This window comes from Micropterus dolomieu, linkage group LG18, assembly GCF_021292245.1.
Source record: "Micropterus dolomieu isolate WLL.071019.BEF.003 ecotype Adirondacks linkage group LG18, ASM2129224v1, whole genome shotgun sequence".
Lineage (NCBI taxonomy): Eukaryota > Metazoa > Chordata > Actinopteri > Centrarchiformes > Centrarchidae > Micropterus > Micropterus dolomieu.
Window position 1 is genome coordinate 7037125 of NC_060167.1, and position 21307 is coordinate 7058431.

At 38.3% G+C, this 21307-nt stretch overlaps 2 protein-coding genes and 1 long non-coding RNA gene across 5 annotated transcripts in view; 1 reads left to right on the plus strand and 2 right to left on the minus strand.

The window, feature by feature from the left end:
* Positions 1–985: 985 nt before the first annotated feature.
* On the minus strand, positions 986–2245 carry LOC123987019. The gene is made up of 3 exons (XR_006829050.1): positions 2031–2245; positions 1259–1383; positions 986–1040 (listed from the first exon to the last, which is right to left on the minus strand). It is a non-coding gene; the product is annotated as an uncharacterized LOC123987019 (long non-coding RNA).
* A 2802-nt stretch (positions 2246–5047) lies between these two features.
* On the plus strand, positions 5048–13811 carry grsf1 (G-rich RNA sequence binding factor 1). Of its 2 annotated transcripts, none has more exons than XM_046075532.1 (10): positions 5048–5458; positions 6255–6399; positions 7207–7362; positions 8138–8272; positions 11632–11770; positions 11955–12100; positions 12614–12699; positions 12785–12920; positions 13330–13381; positions 13705–13811. In XM_046075532.1, exons 1-10 carry the CDS (start codon positions 5234–5236, stop codon positions 13706–13708), a joined length of 1224 nt encoding a protein of 407 aa, XP_045931488.1. In that variant the 5' UTR covers positions 5048–5233; the 3' UTR covers positions 13709–13811. The 2 variants fall into 2 exon arrangements, with proteins under 2 accessions (XP_045931488.1, XP_045931489.1); XM_046075533.1 differs by having other exon boundaries at positions 5049–5458; positions 11955–12088.
* A 1486-nt stretch (positions 13812–15297) lies between these two features.
* Positions 15298–21307, minus strand: part of rufy3 (RUN and FYVE domain containing 3) — a 21629-nt gene continuing 15619 nt past the window's right edge. Inside the window, exons 13-19 of one of the 2 annotated variants that reach the window (XM_046075529.1) lie at positions 21151–21270; positions 20694–20817; positions 20512–20597; positions 20378–20408; positions 19304–19354; positions 18492–18569; positions 15298–16892 (exon numbers count right to left, since the gene is read on the minus strand). In XM_046075529.1, coding sequence (XP_045931485.1) covers positions 16749–16892; positions 18492–18569; positions 19304–19354; positions 20378–20408; positions 20512–20597; positions 20694–20817; positions 21151–21270 — 634 coding nt within the window. In that variant the 3' untranslated portion in view covers positions 15298–16748. The remainder of the gene's footprint in view (positions 16893–18491; positions 18570–19303; positions 19355–20377; positions 20409–20511; positions 20598–20693; positions 20818–21150; positions 21271–21307) is intronic. The other variant, XM_046075530.1, reaches the window with a different exon arrangement.

The window sequence follows — 21307 nt, forward strand, 5'->3', positions numbered from 1 at the left end:
TGTGGCTGGAGTGTGTCAGCAGTTCCTGCAAGAGGAAGGCATTGATGCTATGGACTGGCCCGCCCAATCCCCAGACTTGAATCCAATTTAGCACATCTGGGACATCATGTCTCGCTCCATCCACCAACGCCCTGTTGCACCACAGACTGTCCAGGAGTTGGCGGATGCTTTAGTCCAGGTCTGGGAGGAAATCCCTCAGGAGACCATCCGCCACCTCATCAGGAGCATGCCCAGGCGTTGTAGGGAGGTCATACAGGCACGTGGAGGCCACACACACTGCTGAGCCTCATTTTGACTTGTTTTAAAGGACATTACATCAAAGTTGGATCGGCCTGTAGTGTGGTTTTCCACTTTGATTTTGAGTGTGACTCCAAATCCAATTTGATTTCCATTGATAATTTTTGTGTGATTTTGTTGTCAGCACATTCAACTATGTAAAGAAAGGAGTATTTAATAAAATTATTTCATTCATTCAGATCTAGGATGTGTTATTTTAGTGTTCCCTTTATTTTTTTTTGAGCTGTGCACATTTATGTCTTATGTGTCCAATGATGACATCCAAATGTGGTATAACACTTGTTTATTATTAAATACTACTAAAACTACAACCTATATCACAAATAGATCATTTTAAACATCATTAAAAATAAGTATATACAGGAATCGACAAGGTGTGTCCAGAGGTGTCCTGACTGATGATGAAGACAGTTCAGACTTGCATGTAGCATCATATTGCTGCTGTGGAGATGATTAAATATCACAGTCACCTCTCTGACACAATTACCACATTTCAAAAATAACCATATTACTTTGATTTATATTTTGCTGTATCCAGCAACACAGTTGGGGTGGGGATACCTGACTGAACCCCATGTTGACGGGGATCATCAGGTCTCCTGCTTCTAGGCATCTCCTCAGTAGTAGACAACAGGAGGAGGAGGATGGCACTCTGGAGGTCTGCGATGTAACTGTAGTCCTTCTCCACCTTCAATGAGTACAATCTCCACTTCCTGGACTTTTTGTTGTACACCTTGCTGTACCTGATAATACAGAAAGGAGGATCAGCTTAGTGAAAAGTTTGTAATAGCTGACATTATTCTCTTATAGAGCAGTTAGCATTTCCACATAAAATGCAATCAAAACACTAAATCAGCACCATCTATCTGTATTCCTCATACTGTTTAATATTTTTTGACTCATCACTTATAAATGTATTGAGTAAAATGCATAGGAGTACTCATAATGCAAAATACTGAACTGTGTCATCAGCTTTTCTCCTGGCTTGACTGTGGACACGGTGGTTGTAATCCAGGCCAACCAGCATGGTCTGATCAGCATATACCCGTGAGAAGCACAGGGTTATGAAAGACTCCAAAAGGTGACCTGAGGGCACAGTAGAAGACTTTTTTTTTTTTTTTTACTTCTGGTAAAATAAGTAATGGCATAACAGCACCAATTACAGTAAAATGTTTTCACACAGAAGTTTTAGCTACGAACAATATCAAACTATATTATAGGTAGCTTATATACCAGAAACACAAATACTTTGGGACCTTTAACGTTAGCCATCATTGTTTATGTATACCAACGTTGAAATGTCTTTCTCATAACTACAAACACACAGCTACATCACCACATTTGTAAAAGTAACATACAGTCAAACATCAACTGCAGACGCAAGATAATCACACAACCAGGTTGGATACAAGGTAAAGATAGTAAACCGGTAACATAGTATAACAATAAACCTATATGGTGAATAACTAAACCGTCTTAAATAAACAGTCTACATCTAAATTGTCTTTCCTAATGTTAGCGTCAGAAAACACAGCTCGCGCTGCTGTTTTCCAGCTCACCTACAGCTAGATATAATTCATCGTCTCTACTCTGGCTCCTACGCCAGCCTGTACTCGTAGCAACAGTTAGCTGTATGCTAAGTAGGTAGCTACCGTTAGCTTTATGCGTAGGTAGCTACGTTTGCTAGCGATGAAAGTAACAAATTACCATCAAAATGATAAAAGCCAGATTACCTGTCCAGCAGAAATAAAGCCACCACGGTGTGTCAGCCCCTTGGCGTTCCTCAGTTGTCACTATCGTTGAAAAGCCACGCAGATATCAACCACCGGTTTGACCGCTTCGCTCGTCAGGTCTGAGAGAGCTAATCGGGCGCGCGCATGGGAGCAGCTCCTGTAGCAGCAGGGCTGGTAGCCATGGCGGAGAGGGAGAGTGACAGTCAGCCAGCCAATCATTGCATTCGGTCCGAATGAAACGAGTGGCTGTGTTTACTGCAGCCCTGAGAGGACTACAGACAGCAGATTTTTATACTCTCTTTTTCAGAGCACCTAACTTTTTAATATGTATTTGTGTATATAGACAGTTTCAACAAATATGACAAAAAGTGTTTTAGAAGCAACTTGCCTACCCTGCCTTTAAGGTTATAAAAAAGCAATAATTGCATTACTTATCGCATTACTCCCAACTGGTTCTAAAGCAGTCAAAACTTGCTGTCTAGATTATGAAGCTATTAAGATGCTAGTTAACTAAAGTCAGCTAATAACTATCAGAAAATTACTATTAAAGTTATAAATCCACATGTTAGCAAGCATTAGCTAATGCACACCAGCTATCCAACTAGGAAAAGTATTTTCAAACCCAGAGTGAATTCAATGTTAGTTAGGCTACACAAATGTCGTGTTTTGCGAACAATAATCAACTCACCCCAAAGAAGGAGGATTTTTGCCGTCAGTATCTGCATCTGTACTCTCCTGCTAAGTTAGCACTTGCCAGGCACACCTCTCTTCACATTGAAGTTGTGTGTGGCCTGATATTCTTCTTCTCTTCTGTGCTCTTTTCTTATTTTGTCTATGGTGTCCACCTTTGCCATGTCCGAGTCGGGAAAGTAAAACAAAGTAAACCTGGGAAACAACATGCTTTTCTGGCCAAAATTAGCTTCCCTCTCAATAACAATACGTTAACTTGACACAGTAACCTGACCGTGAGGTACTTTGTGCAGCGAACATTCACGCAGTGTGTTTGGGGCGTCGATTTGAAAAGCTTGATTCTGATTGGTCCAATTGAATTCACTGCGCTAGTAGAGGGCAGACTTCGCCCCTGTGCACACGTGTTTACTGTTTACAAACAGTATAACTACATTATGATTTAAAGTATGGTTATTACTATACATTGTTGTTTGTTTGTTTGTTAAAGACGTGTGCTGCTACAGTCTATGGCTGCTACCACCTTGGCCAGGTCATCCTGGGGTCTCTGATCTCAACTGGCTATTAACCTGGTTAAATAAAATTTTAATAAAAAAGTGTAAGCTACATAAGAAATACTATGCTTCTGAAAAATGTTATAAAAATATGTTTTAAAAATCATACTTCTGGGGAAAGCAGGCATAAAACATTTGGCAATTACATAAATATTTTGAAAATATTACAGTACACAATGAAGCATAATTGGCATGAATAGATTTTTAACACACTAAAAGTGTAATTGTTTAACAATATACTTCCACAAAGTAAACCTAAATAGCATTTTCTTAGAGTGGTACAAATATATTTTTAATAAATAGAGTTACATGTTGTGAAAAATATGCTTATATTTAAGCATATTCATTAAAAGTTTAATTAACATATGTGAATTTCTAGTACATTTTCAATGCCTAGCACTTCTTTTTGACCTGGGGTATTATTTATGAACTCAAGAATAGCTAGACAGGGGAAAAATGTTATATTCGTGTGGGTCCCAGCACACTCGGGAATTCAGGGAAATGTAGAATGCAGACAAGTTGACAAAAGAAGCAGTTAAAAAAGGAGATGTTGAAGTCAATATTAAATTATCAAAATCAGACGGGTAGGGAATAGTGTGGAGAAGTGTAAATCAACAATGCGAACAGAGCTGGGATAATGCAACAAATTGTAGACATTTACATGCAATCCAAAACAGAGTAGGCATGTCAAGAAGTAGGGGAGCAAAGCTGAAAGAGCAGGTGATAAAAAGCAGGCTGAGAATTGGACATAGCAATCTTAACAGCACTTTTAATTATAGGAAAACATCCAACAGGGATGTGTGAACAATGTCAGGAGGCTAAAACAGAAGAACATATTCTCACAACATGCAGGAAATTTATTCAGGAGAGACAAGAAATGAAAACACAGTTACAAAAAAATGCGTGAGTATATAATACATTAAAAAGTTTATTGGAAAATGGAGAGAGTGTGGAAGGTAGGGAATGGATATTTGTTTGTTTGGTGTGTTTTTTTTTTTTTTTTGAGGACGACTGGATTAGATAGGCGGATTTACTATGAATGAAAGCTGAGGGTATATAAACCTGAAGGTGGCAGTTATGCAACTCAATGGATGCCAGCTGCCGTAAAAACCCGAAGAAGAAGAAGAAGAAGAAGAAGAAGGAAGCGCTTGAGGGAGGAGACAAGTCAAGTTCACATAAGTTAGTAGCAACACTTGTTCCGCATCTTAGCAGACAGACAGATCTTTCCTTTTTAATTGTCTGTCCTAATATTATATAAGTATGCCATTCTGGACAGATTAATTTAACTCAATATTTATTTACAAAATACAGCACGATTCAACCACATTGCTTTACAGTACAGTGACAAAACATTATAGGAGACAACACAAAACAAAAGAGTAAAAAATTATGCAATAAATAAAGGGTAGAAATAAATAAAATAAAACATATTAATAACAATGTAGGCATAGTAAAACTGCAGATAGACGCAAATTAAGGCGTTTTTTCAAATAAAAATGCCAAAATACCTTCATATATGTGTTAACGTTAGTTATATATCCATGTACAGTCTATGGTTAAAGAAAACCTGCTACTATGATTTATATATATTTAATTTGATGATGATTATAATAATTATAACAATAATAACAATAATTAAAATGAATATTTGTCGTAGTAATAGTATTGATTCATTTATATTTGAAAATCATCAAACACACTTTACTGACATTTGTAAGGTGAACAAACCGGAAGTTGTAACGTGTCCAGCTGTTAGCTTGATAGCACAGTTAAAACTCTAGAACGCTGCCCTTGACTGACCCACGTGAGTCAGTTCAGCTGCAGAACTTCATGCTAAGCCGGTAGCTAGCTAAACTATCTAGCTACATTCCGAGAAATACGGGCCTCGCTGCTTAGATATCTAATTATTTCAGTCTAAAAGACTCTTCTACTTAATCTGGCTCCCGGCTTGGCTCGTCTAAAATGTCCTGTAACAGTAAATCTCTGCTGTTTCTACTGCAGCGGTGTGTCGCAGTCAGGCAGGTAACGTTATCGACAGGGATCAAAACAAGAAGCAGCGTGTTGTCAGGCAGGTGTGGGTTCATTCAGCAGCGAACTTGGACTTCAACAACCGGCACAGTGTGTCTGCAGAGGCTCTGTCAGCTTCAGTCCGCTGTGAAAACCAGCCGGTACAGCTTCTGTAACAAGGTTAGTCACGTACAAGGGGGGCCGATAACTGTACCTACGGACTGCATCACCTGTCACACAGGGTCTGCTGGGGTTTGAAAGTTGAAATATATGTGTGAGGTTTCCTGACTTTAACAGAAGTCCAAAGTAGAGTCTGTTTGATCAGGATTTTAAACACAAGAGTCTTCACGTTAGTTTGAATGTATTTAGAAGTAAATTTAGGTAGAGGTGGACACGTTGATAACTGTGTCAACATAATACGTAAAGTGTAATACCTTTTTTATGTAGCCCATTGACTAAACTGTGTTCAGGGCTGCATAAGTGTCTCAGAAGTCCCAGATTCATTGCAGGTCCACTTTTTTTGTAAAGTGAGTAATTGCAAATTGAATTGATTTGTTAGGGAATTTGCACCACTACCTTCAGTATTAATTAAAGCATATCTTGTGTTTATTACTTAATATTGAGGCCACCTGACAGACTGGGACCAGGTAGTGTTCTTTCATAGAAGCACTAGTTGATTTTTGTGTTGTCTGGCTGTATGATGAAGGTGCCATTACTGTACCTAATGCGAACATGGAGGTGACAGGGTGCAAACACCATGAGCAGAAGGCAGGCGGTGGCAGGATGGGGGCTCAGACGATGACCAACAGCAGCTACTGCTTTGACCCATAAGTGGTTATTGATGTGTTTTTTTTTATTCAGTTAGGTACACAACTCTTCTACAGGTGATTTCAGTTTGTCGATGGCCGTTGGATAGCCAGTGATGTTCAACAGAATTTGTGGTAGCTTCACTCTTATTTTACATCTTGTCTTTCAGGCAGGAGCACCTTGTGAAAATGAATACCCACCACTGCCGGCCTATCAGTCTGATTCAGAACCAGAGAAGAAGGAGGTGTACATCGTACAGGTGAAAGGTCTCCCGTGGTCGTGTTCGGCTCAGGACCTCCTGCAGTTCTTCTCAGGTGAGCATCACACCTCTGCTTGAATGTGGGGTATGCAATTCTTATCTAATATGCTATAATGCTAGCTGTGCTTTCTGTGTTTTCTGAAAATAAATCCGGTGTTTGTACTCAGCTCTGGCTCTGTAAATGGGAAACAAACAAAGCTGCTGGGACTGAGCCACACAACACTATTTCCGCTGTTCCAGCCATGATTTGTGTGTCAGGTAACGTTAAAAGACTTGCCCACGGACATTCAGCTTACTTTCTAGTTTCCCAAGACATGCTGTTGTTGTGATGTTAGCTATAGTAGCAGGAGAGCTCTGAGTGTCGCTGTCTGGAGCTGCTGTGCTGCTCTGGGACCGTCTCTTCCCCTCTGCATGTTAGCTTCTCAGCAGCAACTGTAGCAACAGTTTGCTAACCCACAACTTAGCTAATTAGCTTACATTACATGCTGTATTGTTGTTCACTCTATTGTGGTATTAATCACGGTGTTGGATTTAACCAGAATTGCATACTCCATATTTAAGTGTATGTAGGCCATTTAAATAACACTTGTAGTTCAAGTCTGTGTTTTTATTCTGTTCTAAATTCCAAGATTCAAGTTTAGTGTTAAAATTGTTTTACTTTCTGTTAATGTTGTATTTGTTAGTTGGATCATTGTCCAACTAACTAAGTCAATACCAAAACATGTTAGTCTTTATTGTGCACTGTACAATGGAAATGTAACATTTGCTGTCCTGATTGTCCAACATAATTATTTTTTACCAAAGTAACGTTATGTAGAAAAATAAGAAAGAAGTATTAGTTAACATATTTACTGTGCTTCAGAGTGTAGGATCCGTGACGGACTGAAGGGGATCCATCTCACTGTGGACAAGCTGGGGAGGCCGTCGGGACGAGCCTTCATCGAGATGGAGCACGAGGAGGACGTCAGCAAAGCTCTGGAGAAGCACCGACAGTACCTCGGCCCACGCTATGTTGAAGGTTCGTCGTGAAGTACATTTACTCAACTATTGTACTTAAGTACAATTTTGTGGTAGTTGTACTTGACTTGAGTATTTCCATTTTATGCGACTTTATACTTCTACTCCACTACATCTCAGAGGGAAGTATTGTACTTTTTACTCCACTACATTTAGTTGATAACTTAAGTTATTAGTTACTTTGTAGATTCAGAGTAAAAGTAAATATAATCAATACATAAATGATCATGTATTATTATGGACTAAGCTACCCAGCAGTATATAAAGTAATTAAAATTAGCTCCACCGTGATGTACAAATTAATGCATCATTAATTAGAATCCAGTAATATACATTATTCTGAAATAGGACTTTCTGCATAATGAGTACTTTTACTTTTGGTACATTAAGTACATTGTGATGTTGATACATTTGTACTTATACAAAGTAACATTTTAAATGTAGGACTTTTACTTGTGACAAAGTATTTCTTCACTGTGGTATTGCTATTTATACTTAAAGGATAACTGTCTCTTTGTATTACAAGCTGGTCTTTGTGGATGGCTGATAATAGAGATAATAAAGACATTTTGACATGCCATAGCAGCAAAATCACAGGTGTAAATGATCAAACGAATGGTGTCTGGATTCCATTAAGGTGCTTCAGTTCCAGGGTCCTGGTATTGTTCATGCTGATTCACTGTCACTTTGTCATGGAATCCTTGGACTATTGAATGTAAGCTTAAGTCATGTAAATATAAATAAATACTCACGCCATGCTATTTCTGTTTTTGCAGTGTTTGAAGTGACGAACAGCGATGCTGAAGTCATACTGAAGAAAGCTGCCCATACTCCATCTTCTGACGGGGTGGTGCGGCTCAGAGGTCTCCCCTTCACCTGCACGGTGGCCGATATCGTCCAGTTTTTTTCAGGTAAATACAGGTCCAAATTTACTGGGAACACTGGATCTGTGCTGTCATACCGCTGTACAGTGGCTAGAAACCACACTGCTCCCTTTGTCCACTTGTCTTTTGATCGCTACACAGGACCTTTCGATAGACCATCTTTAGCTTCCATAATAACATATTTTGTAAAATTTTATTTATATATATATATATATATATATATATATATATATATATATATATATATAATGGGATTTGATCAGCTTCAAAAAAAGCTCTGACACCCAGTTCATAATACTGTAAAATGCAAGGGCTTTCATCAGTTGTTTTACCTTATTTAGCGACAAATACTTTCACAGACATTTATTTGAATGTAAATTTTCACCATCAGTAAACGTCCTAATACAACACGGTGAAAATACTCCACTACAAGTAAAAGTCCTGAATTCAAAAACTTAAAGTATCATCAGCAAAACTGACTAAAGCTTTAAAAGTACTAATTCTGCAGTAAAATAGTACCCGTCAGTGTTTTACGGTTATATCTGATGTTTCTGGATTGATATTACTGCTGCATTAATGTGTGTGTTGCATTTGACTGCTATAGTTGTTTAACGGTCCAGTGTGTAATATTTCTGAGGATTTATCGACAGAAATGCAATATAGGATCCATAACTATGTTTTCAGTGGTGTATAAACCCCTTACATAGTAAAGCATTAAGTTTTCATTATCTTAGAATGTGCCATTCCAGTCTACATAATCTCCTCTTCCATGGACGTCGCCATGTTGCGTCGTCATGTTTCTATAGTAGCTGAAAACGGACAAACAGCGCTACAGAGCACGTTTCGTCACTATATTCTTCTTGCTCTGCTTCTGGTAGAATTCAGGCAGCGTAGACACTCATCACTGTGTTGAATACCATTAGATCGTGGGTGAGAATATAAGCCACAACATTGTTGTTGTTCGGTTAGCTCAGTCGGCGAGGCGCAGGACTCATAACTTAGGGGTTGAGTGTTTGATCCCACTGCGGGACAACCTTTTTTTTTCCTCTCTTCAACAAATGGATTCTGCAGTGAATGTTTCTCAGATCACGGCATGTGCTGCACTTTTTTTGTTTCGGTATTCAATCTGCATCCATCAACCTACGGATGCTTTTGCATGTCCCTAGTGTCTCCAGGCAGAGGACATTTAGGGGTATCACGTTTTCTGACAGCTCTTTCAGAGGTGTGTCAAGCAAGCTACAGACTAGTGATGGGAAAAGTCACTCTTTTGACAGACTCAAGTCATCAAATCTCGTTCATTAAAATTAACTAATCTTTTTTTCATTCATCTGAATTAGGCTGGTTATTGCGGCGCTGAAGCCCTCTAGTGGGCGATTTAAAAAACAAACAAAAAAAAAACAACAAAAAACAGAACAGTTCTCAAACACGGAGGGCTGCCTGGTTTGCTTTAATTGACAAAGTATAATGCACAAATTCACCTCTTGATCTTTCTCTATCACGGTTCCATAAAGCCCCATTGAGCCACAACCAAATTCAAACTGAAAATTTCAAAAATCTAAAAACCACAGACATATGTTGTCAATATTCAATTATGCCTCTACTCCGGCTAAATCCTTCCATTTTGACAGTATACAACCAGACCAGCCATATGTATGTATATAATTATAATTACTCTTTATATCTCTAAAGTGCTCATTCATACAGTAACCTAACGTCCCTATCCATGAGTAAAATCTGTATATTAACATCAGATTTGCTGGGAATATATTGAAGTAATAAGTTTGACACAATAGATGAATAAAACACACGAAAAAATTTAACAAATTTAATAATAATCTGGATAAAACCAGCAAGTTCTTAAAAGAACTCCAGCACAGAGAAGGGAACAAAGAAATAAAAAAATGATATAAACGCAGCAGTTTGGCAGGTCTGGACGCAGAAATGTCCACATCAGGTCCGGATTCTGCAGACAGAGAGAAACAAACATGAGCACATCGCTCTCAAACACTGCCAGGTTGTTCACCAGTCAAGAGCTTTGGATCTAATGTTTTAATGACCCGGTCCGTTTGTTTTGGAGAGGAGACGGCTCCCCGTAGAACCCTGTCAGGGCTCTGAAGTGGAGCAGACCCAGAACCCTCTCATCAGCTGTAAACACTAGCAGGACTGAAGTTACGGTTCGGCCGAGGTAGTCGTGAACTAATCAATTCTGCTTCCTGTGCTGACTGAGCCCATGCAGCTGCCTTGTGATGAGTGATGAGTCCAAGACTATTCACGCATGCATGAAAATGAACAAATTACTCCCTCAGACTACTCGTTCCTCCTGAGTCATCCACAAGATTAGGTCAAATGAACGAAACACAACACTACTACAGACTCTTTTAATGTCATTCAGAATTTTTCTAAATAAATGCTGTTCAACTCCAAATACCGCATTGCAGTAAACAAGCTTCTCACGTTTTATTTGGTCAGCAAAACCACTAAAGAGGAAGTGATTATGTGAGTAACTGTTGCTACCTATTTATATTTTTAGCCACTATCAAAGCACCATAATCTGACTGTGGGCCAGATATTACTGCTGTTGTGCAGTTTTGGCGATGGTCCATAATCACAGAGAGAATGACTGTGTTTCCCTTGACAGTGTAAACTTTATCTAATGTGTGGTTTATAATGGACTGTGGTGCAGAAACAGTGACAGTGTTCCACACTCTTGGCTTGTCTGTCAGTGGCCAAGCCACAATAACATCTGGTTTTACTGAATAATTAAGTAAATATACCTAAAGTAACCTAATTTCTTGACTGGCCACTCTCTGCTGTCTCAGAAGAGACACCTTTTATGCTGTGTCAGCCACCGTAACTGTCCTACGCTCTTTGAAAGGTTGGGGGTCAGTGGTGGACTGGACAGATGGTTGCAATACACAACCCTCACCACTAGATGCCACTAAATCTTACACACTGAATTAAGGTTGAGCTCATTTTAGTATAGTATAATCTACAGCAATGCATTATATTCTACAAGATCATCATATGTTGCTGTCCTGTGAGAATCGCGTATCTCTAAAGAAATCTAACTCTCATGAGCTCAGAGAAACAGTTTATTACATAGTTATTTTGCTTAAAAAGTAGGACAATTTTCTCAACCCATGAAGAAACTTAATAATTCAGTTTATCAGAATAATTCAAAGTCACCAAATGAAAGATTGTAAGTAACTGAAGCTGTCAAGAAAATAGAATGGAGTAAAAATTTGTCTCTGAGATGTATAATGTAGCACAAGTACCTTGAATTTGTGCTTAAGTACAGTGCTTGAATAATTGTACTTGGTTACATTCCATTGCGCTAAGAGAGAGAATGATGAACAGAAGGATAAAAACTTGTTTAATGACCTCAGGTTTGGATATAGTGGAGAATGGGATCACCATCGTCATGGACCACAAAGGGAGAAACTCTGGCGAGGGCTTTGTGCGATTTTCCTCTCAAGAAGCAGCTGATGAAGCTCTGAGGAGAGACAGAGAGGTCATTGGAAACAGGTAGGATGCTGCACATGCTCACGATAAGGCCTGAACCAACTTTATAATTCTGTCAGGAACAGGAAGTAGCTAATTTTACTGTTATACCAGCTTTTAAGAGACAAAAGTCAGCGATTTGTTTCTTCACTCGCATCTTTGACTCTGTTAACTTCTCATATTTGTTTGTTGCTGCCTGTGTTTGCAGATACATCGAGGTGTTTCCCAGCAGAAGTGACGAGATTCATTCTAGTTGGAGGAAGAGGACGAGTTCAGCTTCTCCTCAGACCAGCCCTCAGTCAGCAAACAGGAGGACCGCCTCACAGACCAACCCCAAAGCTGGTGAGGGGATTAGTAAGTCACATATATTGACTTTCTGTTCAGAGTGATAAATGGATTAAGAAAAATAAATATAGAGAAAATTAGAGTTTTAAATTAGAATTTTAGCTCAAACACTATTTATTTTCTTACTTTCTATAAGGGACCTTGGTGCATGATCAGCACGTCATTTACTTTCTCACTATTTTTCTTCACTTTGGTGATCAACGTCTTCTTTAACACAAAACACATCAATGTTTTGATGGTTGGGGACAAAATACCTGTTCAAAGTTGGTTTAAACAGATCTGTTCCTTTTTAAAAAATTTATTTTCAGTGAAAATGAGTAAAAACTGATTAGTTTAGATAATATTAGATATCATAAATACAAATGAAAGCCCAAATGATACATCAACTAGGCAGGTAGACTGCATTAAAGTGGGGAGATTCTTTTAAAGATAATTGACATTTTTGCTCTGTGTGAACAAATGAGTTGCTTTAGCCTCTAAAAACTTATCATCCTGGCATTAACTGAGCATGTGCTCCTCCAGGATCCCCTCTGAGCTCGGCCCTGCCGCTTCATTACATCCATATGAGAGGACTTCCTTTCCAGGTGTCTGGTGAAGACGTCGTGAAGGTAGAAATCAACACAATGAACATGTCGAGACGTTGAAGCTGGGTGTGCCGGTGCTTTAGAGGTCACTTTTGTTTTTCCCTTGCAGTTCTTTTTTCCTCTAGCTGTGTCTAAGATCCTGATTGAATGCGGCCCTGACGGGAGGCCGAGCGGTGAGGCCGACGTTTACTTCAGTTGCCACCAGGACGCCGTGGCCGCCATGTCCAGAGACAGACAGCACATAGGTGAGACTGCAGATTTAACACTGGGACCAGCTGACGTGGGCACGCTGGAAAACAGGAATTTTCATCTGATGCTGATCATAAATTCTTTTTACATAAAACTGTTTCTGACTTTTAACTGGGACTTGATTACGTTATAAACATTCTCAATAATTTAAACAACATAAGCAAAAGATTGTGCAGCCTTGGCGTCTGAGTGGCTTGTACTTAATGTAGTTATTTAAAGTGAAAACCAGATGCTCAAAGAGATTTAATGTCAGCAGATCCTCTTTATTTTCCATTATCTACTTGTTCTCATCTGTTATTACATTATATATGTTACAAAATAAAAACCTGCCCCTATGATGATCATTGCTGTTCATTGGTCACTGCGTGAGTTTCACTTAACGTTTGAACGGTCTCTGATTTTCAGGAGAAAGATACATCGAGTTGTTCCTGAACTCGGCGCCAGAACATGATGGAATGTGAGAAACACTGAATTACATCCACAGAGCTGGAGATTCTCGCTTTGTAACAGAAAAACAACTTATTTTTCATATTTGTAATTCACATTTTTAAGGATGTTACAAAGGAGACAGAGATTGTACATTTCTTAAAGACAGTTTAATGAATGTTTCCTCTAGGATCACTTTATATAGTTTAGAAATTACAATCCATCCATGTTTCCAGCTATTTATGGAACAAACATTAACTTTTCAACACTTTTCAGCCTCTGCTACAAACTTTGCTGAGGTTCCTTTTTAACTCTCCTCCAGATGTGATAACCATGTTGTATTTTCTCCCGCAGGTGAATGCCGACACACAGATGCCAAACGTGCACACACAGGACTACTGTATTTATTTTCCAGCTTGACCTGCATCAAACAATAAACCTTCCTGGTGTCAAAAGAAAAAGTTTCTTTACTGTCTCGATCTAACAAGAGGGAGTTAATTACAGTTTAAGATCAACATAGACAACTCATTTAAAAAGTGAATTCCATTAGGGAGATTTCTACCCCCCTACAAGCTGGGACGCAGCCTGAGATCCTCTGGTAGGGGGTTGCTAACTGTTCCAAGGTCTAGGCTAAAAACCAAAGGAGACACGGCCTTTGTTGTCAGACCCAGTTATTCGTTGCACACCACTGTATGTGATACTGATTTTTATTCGACTTGTCTATGTTTTATATTGATTGCTGGAAAGCACTTTGTTACCTGTATTGAAAAGTGCTATACCAGTACTGCTGTTATTTATTATTACGGCGTTATTTTAATAAAGGTTACAAACGGTAAAAAAATTGCACAAAATGCAGTTTTCTCTAGAGGCCCAGAAAGCGAAATCCTGCAAATTTGACATTAGAAAAGTTTTTTGTTCTTTCATCTCCAATGTGGAAAATTGATTCAATAAATAAACAGTCATATAATTTATCTAAACAGAATATTCCTTTTCATACAAAGTTTTATCACTTGACAGGAAGTCTCCTCCGTCCGTGTGACATTCAGCTGAGTTTTACTTGAAATCATCGGTGGTGGTACAGGCTAATGCTTTGGGGGAAACCTGCTGTGTGTCAAGATTTCACTCGGTCAAGTGTGGGAGTTTCCAAAAATGAGAATCAACACTTCAAATGAAGCTGAGGAAGAACATGAGGCAAAATAATTTAAATAATGAAACGTCTAAACAACTGGAGGTTTTCACTAAATCTGAAATCTTTAATTTACCCAAACTAAAGATTGTACACAGGCTTCATTCACCTCATTGCTTAACTTCTTTCAGATTTGAGAAGTCTGAATATCACCAAAAACACGTGGCTTTCATAGTTAAATCTCACATTTAATGACCATGTACAGACCGATAGGTACTGATATTGGCAGATAAATCATTACGTCAGCACCACGCTGGTTGATTAACATCCAAATATGTTCATGACACTTTTCAGTTGTTAAACTACAACCTTTGAGCCAACTGAATCTCCAAAACACTTTCAAATAACTCGATCTCCTGCAAACACCGGTGAGCAAGTATTCAATTAACTTTACTGAAGTTATACTGTACAAAACCAGCAAGTAAGAGGTGTTTCAATGAAAAATAAAAAGGTTGCTTTATTTAAATGGTAAAATGAATTGCAGGTGGATACATTCTGTTAAGTTGTGTGGGTGAACCAAAAAGATAATTTTAAGCACTTAACAGCTGCTCACTTTTACCAAAGAGCCTTTTCTAATCTGCAAAAATATATTTCTGTGCACAAAGGAATTCAAAGGAATAAACAAATCACAATGTCAAAATGTCCTCTGAGATACTTCATGACAAGCATTTAGATTTTGCTTATAGTGGAGGACTTAAGGTTGAACAGAAATCAGGCTCAAAAGTGTAAAAGTTAAAATAATCCAGACTCACACACAGCGGTAAAATTAAATAAAAGTTTATTGTTGATCTAAGAAGCATTTCCATACGACAAGAACCACTAAATATTTAAACTGAGCTTCTGCTTATTTTTCATATAAATCAGCACAAAATAAAAACAGCTGTTACAAATATTCACCGATATGCCCACGTCAAACCTGTCAGGCAGAGAGCCATGCACTTAAAAGTCCCGGAAGGTGTTAAAACGTCCAGAGAAAGGAGTTAGTATAGCCAGAGTGCGACAAAATGTTAAATGTCAACGGGAGATGAATGCCTTTTTGTTAATGCCACTTCTGACTCATATAGAACACAACAGCTACAGTAAAGAAATATTATACCCAGAATGTTCAGCTTTGTAAACTTAAAAGAACGGTCTGACATATTTGCCCAGACCGATAACCACTGTCATGTCTGCAATATGAAGCTACAGCAAGCAGCCAGTTAGCTCGCCTAAAATGTCTCAACTATTCCTCTGACAAAGACTGAACAGGAAAACCAACTCTCTTCTACAGTCTTAACACCAAAACTGGTGATATGTCCATCAAATATTGATATCATGATAAGAGACTAGATACAGATCCTCGATATCTAGCCGTGTAGGATTTTGGTTTTCATTACACTGTGATACAACTTAAATATTTGTCTTTTCCTGAACATCAATTCTGCATTCCAGTTTTACAATTATCTTAAGTCATCAGACTGAGTGTATTAATAATTTATTTTTAACAGTTTTAGAGCGTATAAAAAGCTGTTCACAGAGCATGCAGTCTTTCCCAAAATAATGACACATGTTGAATCTTACAGTATAATAGAGCATTTGATCAAAAGTGTTTGTCCTATCAGTCAGTATCACTGTGTAAGTGAAATGATGTCAATATTTCATTCATCACCATACACATCGTATACTGATCTGTGTGAGATTAACCACTGTGCAGCGCCAGTTGTGGCTAAAATGACAGCATACAGAGCAAAAAAGTCTTGTTTTTCCTTTTTCATCTTTTAAAACTGAGGTTAAAAAGTAGACCTTTTCATCAATAATCCACTTAGTGGACATTGTGGAAAGTCTGTTTTTAAATGCATTAAATTATTTTTTACTTTTTTATATCATTAATTTCCAGCCAGATGCCATTTTCACCTTTTTGAGTGCAGGTTTTAAGTAAGAAACACAGCAGCAGCTAAACACACGCTTTCAGCCCGAAAAGGAAGAATTATGGCCACATCAGTATTTGAAAAATGAAAACCTGCATCCAAAACAGCTCACAATGGCACATGATTGGACATTTCTAACTTAAAGCCACCAAAACATTGCAAGTTCTGAACGTCAGACTTTCAGAACGTCTCGAGTCATGAAATCAAAAAGTGCGTTTTTGCAGTGCCAGTTTTACAAATCAATGCCTCTGGTTGATATGTGTCTGATCACCGTGTATTGTAGTAAAATACGGACTTGTTTCCTTTCATGTTGGTGTTGAAGCGTATTGTTGGAGTAACCGAGAGTAGCAGGCCGTACAGACAGTCTCTGGGAGTATGGAGGAAGGTAACGGCAGCTCATTGGACACACAGCTCTCACAGAAAACCCCGCTGCAGTTCTTACATTGTATCTACAGACAGAAAAACAGGATTATTCATGATGCACTCTGGCGGAACATTAATTAAAAACCCTTGTTAGAGCCATTAAGAAAACGTGGTCAATCTTTTGGATTATTTCGTAAGTTATATTCATTTTCCATTACTTGTCTTTTACTTGGTAATATTTTGTTTGTTTCAGATGTCATTAGTGTGTATTTAGCGAATTAACATGTGTAGTTGTGCTCCATTAGTTTGTCCTGTTAACTCAGAGCTATTTAAGTGCCGTAAAATGCAGCTAAGTGTAGTAAAAATGAGGTGAGAGCACCTATTGGCACGTGCTGCGGTAAAAGGGTCAGCCAAGCAGGACACGGAGCAACTGTTTTCTGACTGTTGCGTTGTGTATAGCAATAGGAAATTTTGAAGTTGTTACCTGTGTGTAAGTAAGTTTGATAGAACACATAATTAGGACTCTGCCTGAGGACATTTATTTTGTAACTGTCATCTTTTTTTGTCAAATAAAACGTCAGATACTTTTTCATGTTACATCTGCCTCCTTGCCTCACTGGATTATACAATCTTGCCCTTTTTGGAAAGCACGAGTCAGAAACTTTATGTCCTGCAATAGTTGCAAAATAAGTTTTAAAAGTTGCCACTACAACCCTGATTAAATCCAAGGCTTCCTGTAAAATATGTCTGCATTATGCCTTTTAGTGAAATCATTGTCAAACAGCTGTCATTTAAAGTTCATCACAACCTTCATACCTAAAAGATGGGCTGCTAAAGAAACCACATTTTAATAACTCTGCTAGCACGCTTTCCTTCAAACTCACAGGATAAAATAATCCACCTGACATTTCTTTTTATATTTAATTTTGTAAATTGACACTTAACATTAAATTATGCAGCATCTGCAACAATCCAACTAAAGACTTTAAAAAAGGAACCGTATTGTTTCTTTAAAGGGGTCACTGATTTCTTGATATTGTGTTTCCATGTCTCCTCTTCAGACAACGTATTACGTTCATAAGTGCTGCTCTTCTAAAATCTTTAGAAATCAATTCACTGTTCATTTGATTCAACGTTCGATTTGACTAAATGTTGTTAGCATGCTAACACTTATATGTAATGAGCACTAAAGAAGTACAGCTGAGGCAGATGAGAATTTCATTAGTTTGTGGTCATAAAGGGGGACCTGAAGGTCTGAACCAAATTTAATGACAATCTATCCGATAGTTGTTTGAACATTTCAGTTTGGACCAAAGTGGTGGATAAACACACTGACTGGCCGACCCGAGACATCGTTAGAGCTTCGCTGCCAGAGTAGCTAATTAAAAAAAACCAAATGTGTGGGAGAGGTGCCATTTAATGTGATAACTAAGCCTCACTTGAAAATACGTTATAATTTATCTAAAAATGTGCTTAAGCCTTGCATTTAATTTGACAATTTGTTGTTGCTGTTTGGTTTTGCTTATTTTTTTGTATAAAAAAAAAAATCTCTGTTCAGGTAAAGACTGGACTAATATAATAATAGCACCCTCTTCTGACTTATAGTGGGACTAAATATAGTACACCTTTTTAACAAGTGAGAAGTTGATTCAGCAAAGTTCAGAATCATTTTTTCATCCTCATACCTTTGTCTTCAAGAGGGAGTCGTCCTGTTCACACATCGTACAGATGGAAGGATGACCGATCTGCACGAGTGACTCGTCCTGCAGAAAATCAATCAATAATAAGGTGTTAAATATAGGCTTTATGGGATTTTCTAAATATCCCAATCAATACTAGCATTCCTCCTTCAGTTCGTGTTTGCATCTTAACGCATACACTTAAGTGCATGTATGACAATGATAAGAGTGAAAAGAGTGTTTTATTTGAAGTGGTCCATTATTGACCACTTCAATACTTGGATTAAAAGTTGATTGGGTTTTTTTCCTTATAGAATATCCTCTTTGTTTTTATTGCAGTTAGAAAACAATCATAAAGTCTGGAGGGTCTTTTCTATAGGCTACTTGAAAGAGGAAAAACATATGATTAAGAACATGTATACAAAAAGTGAATGTGCCATATAGATTGGAAACAAACAAACAGCGTTCTTCTCCCAGCGCCAGGGAGTGAGGCAGGGATGCAATCTCAGTCCAATTCTCTTCAATCTATATATCAATGAATTAGCGAAGCGAACCAACTAGAGCGTTCCACGGTACCTGGCCTGAACGACACAGAGATCAGAGGTCTGCTGTATGCAGGTGACTTAGTGGTGCTTTCACCTACTAAAGAAGGTTTACAGCAGCACCTTAATCTCCTGCAGAGATTTTGTCAGACCTGAGCCCTGACAGTAAACACAGCAAAGACCAAGATAATCTTTCAGAAACAATACAGAAACCAGGTTACACACAATTTCTATTTAGACACCACTAAATTACAACATACAAAAAACTACACTTACCTTGGCCTCAACATTACATGCACAGGAAACCTCAACATGGCTGTGAAAGACCTGAAGGACAAAGCAAGGAGAGCTTTCTATGCAATAAAAAGAAACATTAAAATCTATATTCCATTGGAAATCTGGCTTAAAATTTTCCAATTTGTACTAGAACCAATAATTCTATATGGTAGCGAAATTTGGGGGCCAAAACTTAATAATGAATTTGAGAAATGGGACAAAATAATCATAGAATCTTTCCATACTGAGTTCTGTAAGAGCATCCTGCAGGTGCAGAGAAAAACACCAAATAACCTGTGCAGAGCAGAGCTCGGCCAATACCCCCTCTTACTAAAAATACAGAAAAGATCAATTTTACAATAACTTCAAATCAGTTAACAAAGCCCTAACATGCCAGGAGCTGAAACCAGAGAAGAGTCCCCTCAGCCAGCTGGTCCTGAGGCTCTCTGCATAACAAGTCCCCAACAGCCTCAGGACAGCAACTCAAGCAGACCAAACCAAATTATCAACAAGCAGAAAGACAAATATATATTGAATACGCCACAGACAGAGCTGGCTACCACAAGAGGAGAGACTCTGCTCCCAGTGTGACAGGGGACAGGTAGAGACAGAGCTGCACTTTCTAACCTCATGCCCCAAATATAAAAAATTAGGAGAAAAACACTTCGCAAACATTTCACAAATATATCAGACACACAGAAACTCCCCTATTTACTGGGAGAATGTAAATCAAATAACTGCAGCAAAATATATCAAACTGAGGACAACCAGTGAGAACTCAGAATAGACTGATAAATATATTAAATAATAGTTCTGAAATTCCAAATTATTATTATTTTCATTGTTTCTTATTTTAGTAATTGTTCTGGGTTTTTTTTTATTTCACATTTGATATAGATTTATTTTTTTACAGAAACAAACACACACTTTACCTTTTTATTTGCTTTATTTAATGAACTGTATAAAATTAATCGTTCTTTTGTAATTTATTTGTAGCTTTGGCAATATTGTTGTTTTACATTCATGCCAATAAAGCTAGATTGAATTGAATTGAATTGGTAAGCTTGACCTCACCTGTTCATCCTCCTCATGGTGTGACAAGGACCTTAAAGGAGGAGAAGCAGATACATAAAGAAAGAAAAAAAACAACAATATTTCCTCAAATGATTATATCCTTTCTAAAAGCTGTAGCTTTGAAAACTACTTACAAGCTGGAGCTCAGGCTTGTTTTGTCTTCTTGTTCTGTGTTTAACTGGTCATTCTCCTTTTTGACTGATGGGGATTCTGGTGGACGCTGTTGGTAAAATACACACTCATTGTATAAAAGTAGACAGTAGTAATGAGACTTTCACTTGTCATTAATTCTGCACTTTTCTTATGCCAGGTTTACTTTTGGTATGCTCTCGGGGTGTCTCCTCTCCCTACGAGGAGTGCTGGCCCGTTTGGACCCGGTGTCGAAATGATGCTCGCTCCTTCGCTCTCGCTCTTTTCTCAGCTCCTGCTCCAGATTAGACCTGAAACAAGACAAACACGCAGTGAACACACGTTTATATTTTGTTGAGGACTATTTTCATGCCAATGTGCCGGATTAATACACATTTAGTGCTCTAGTATTTGTGGTAGCATGCAGGAACATTTCACCCAGTGCAATTAATAGTTTTTGGAGCTCTAAGATGCAGAAGAATAAGATATATTGGGCTTTGATATAAATACATGTCAGTAGGACACATTCATTGATGGTTTGGATCTTTTCATGAGATTTGTTGACACTAAGAAAAATAAAGAATATCACCAGCCTTATCCTTTAATAAAACACACACTTTTACTTATATACAGCTTCCTGTTACCTGTGCTTCCTCAGCTGCTCCACCTCTGCCTGCAGACTCTCGATTTTGTCTCCGAAGTCCTGTTTGAAGAGCCGGGTGGCCTCTAAAGCCAGATCCCTCTCTCTCTCAGCCTGTTTGCATCTGGTTTGGGGAGGGGGGGGGGGGGGGGGTTGTCAAG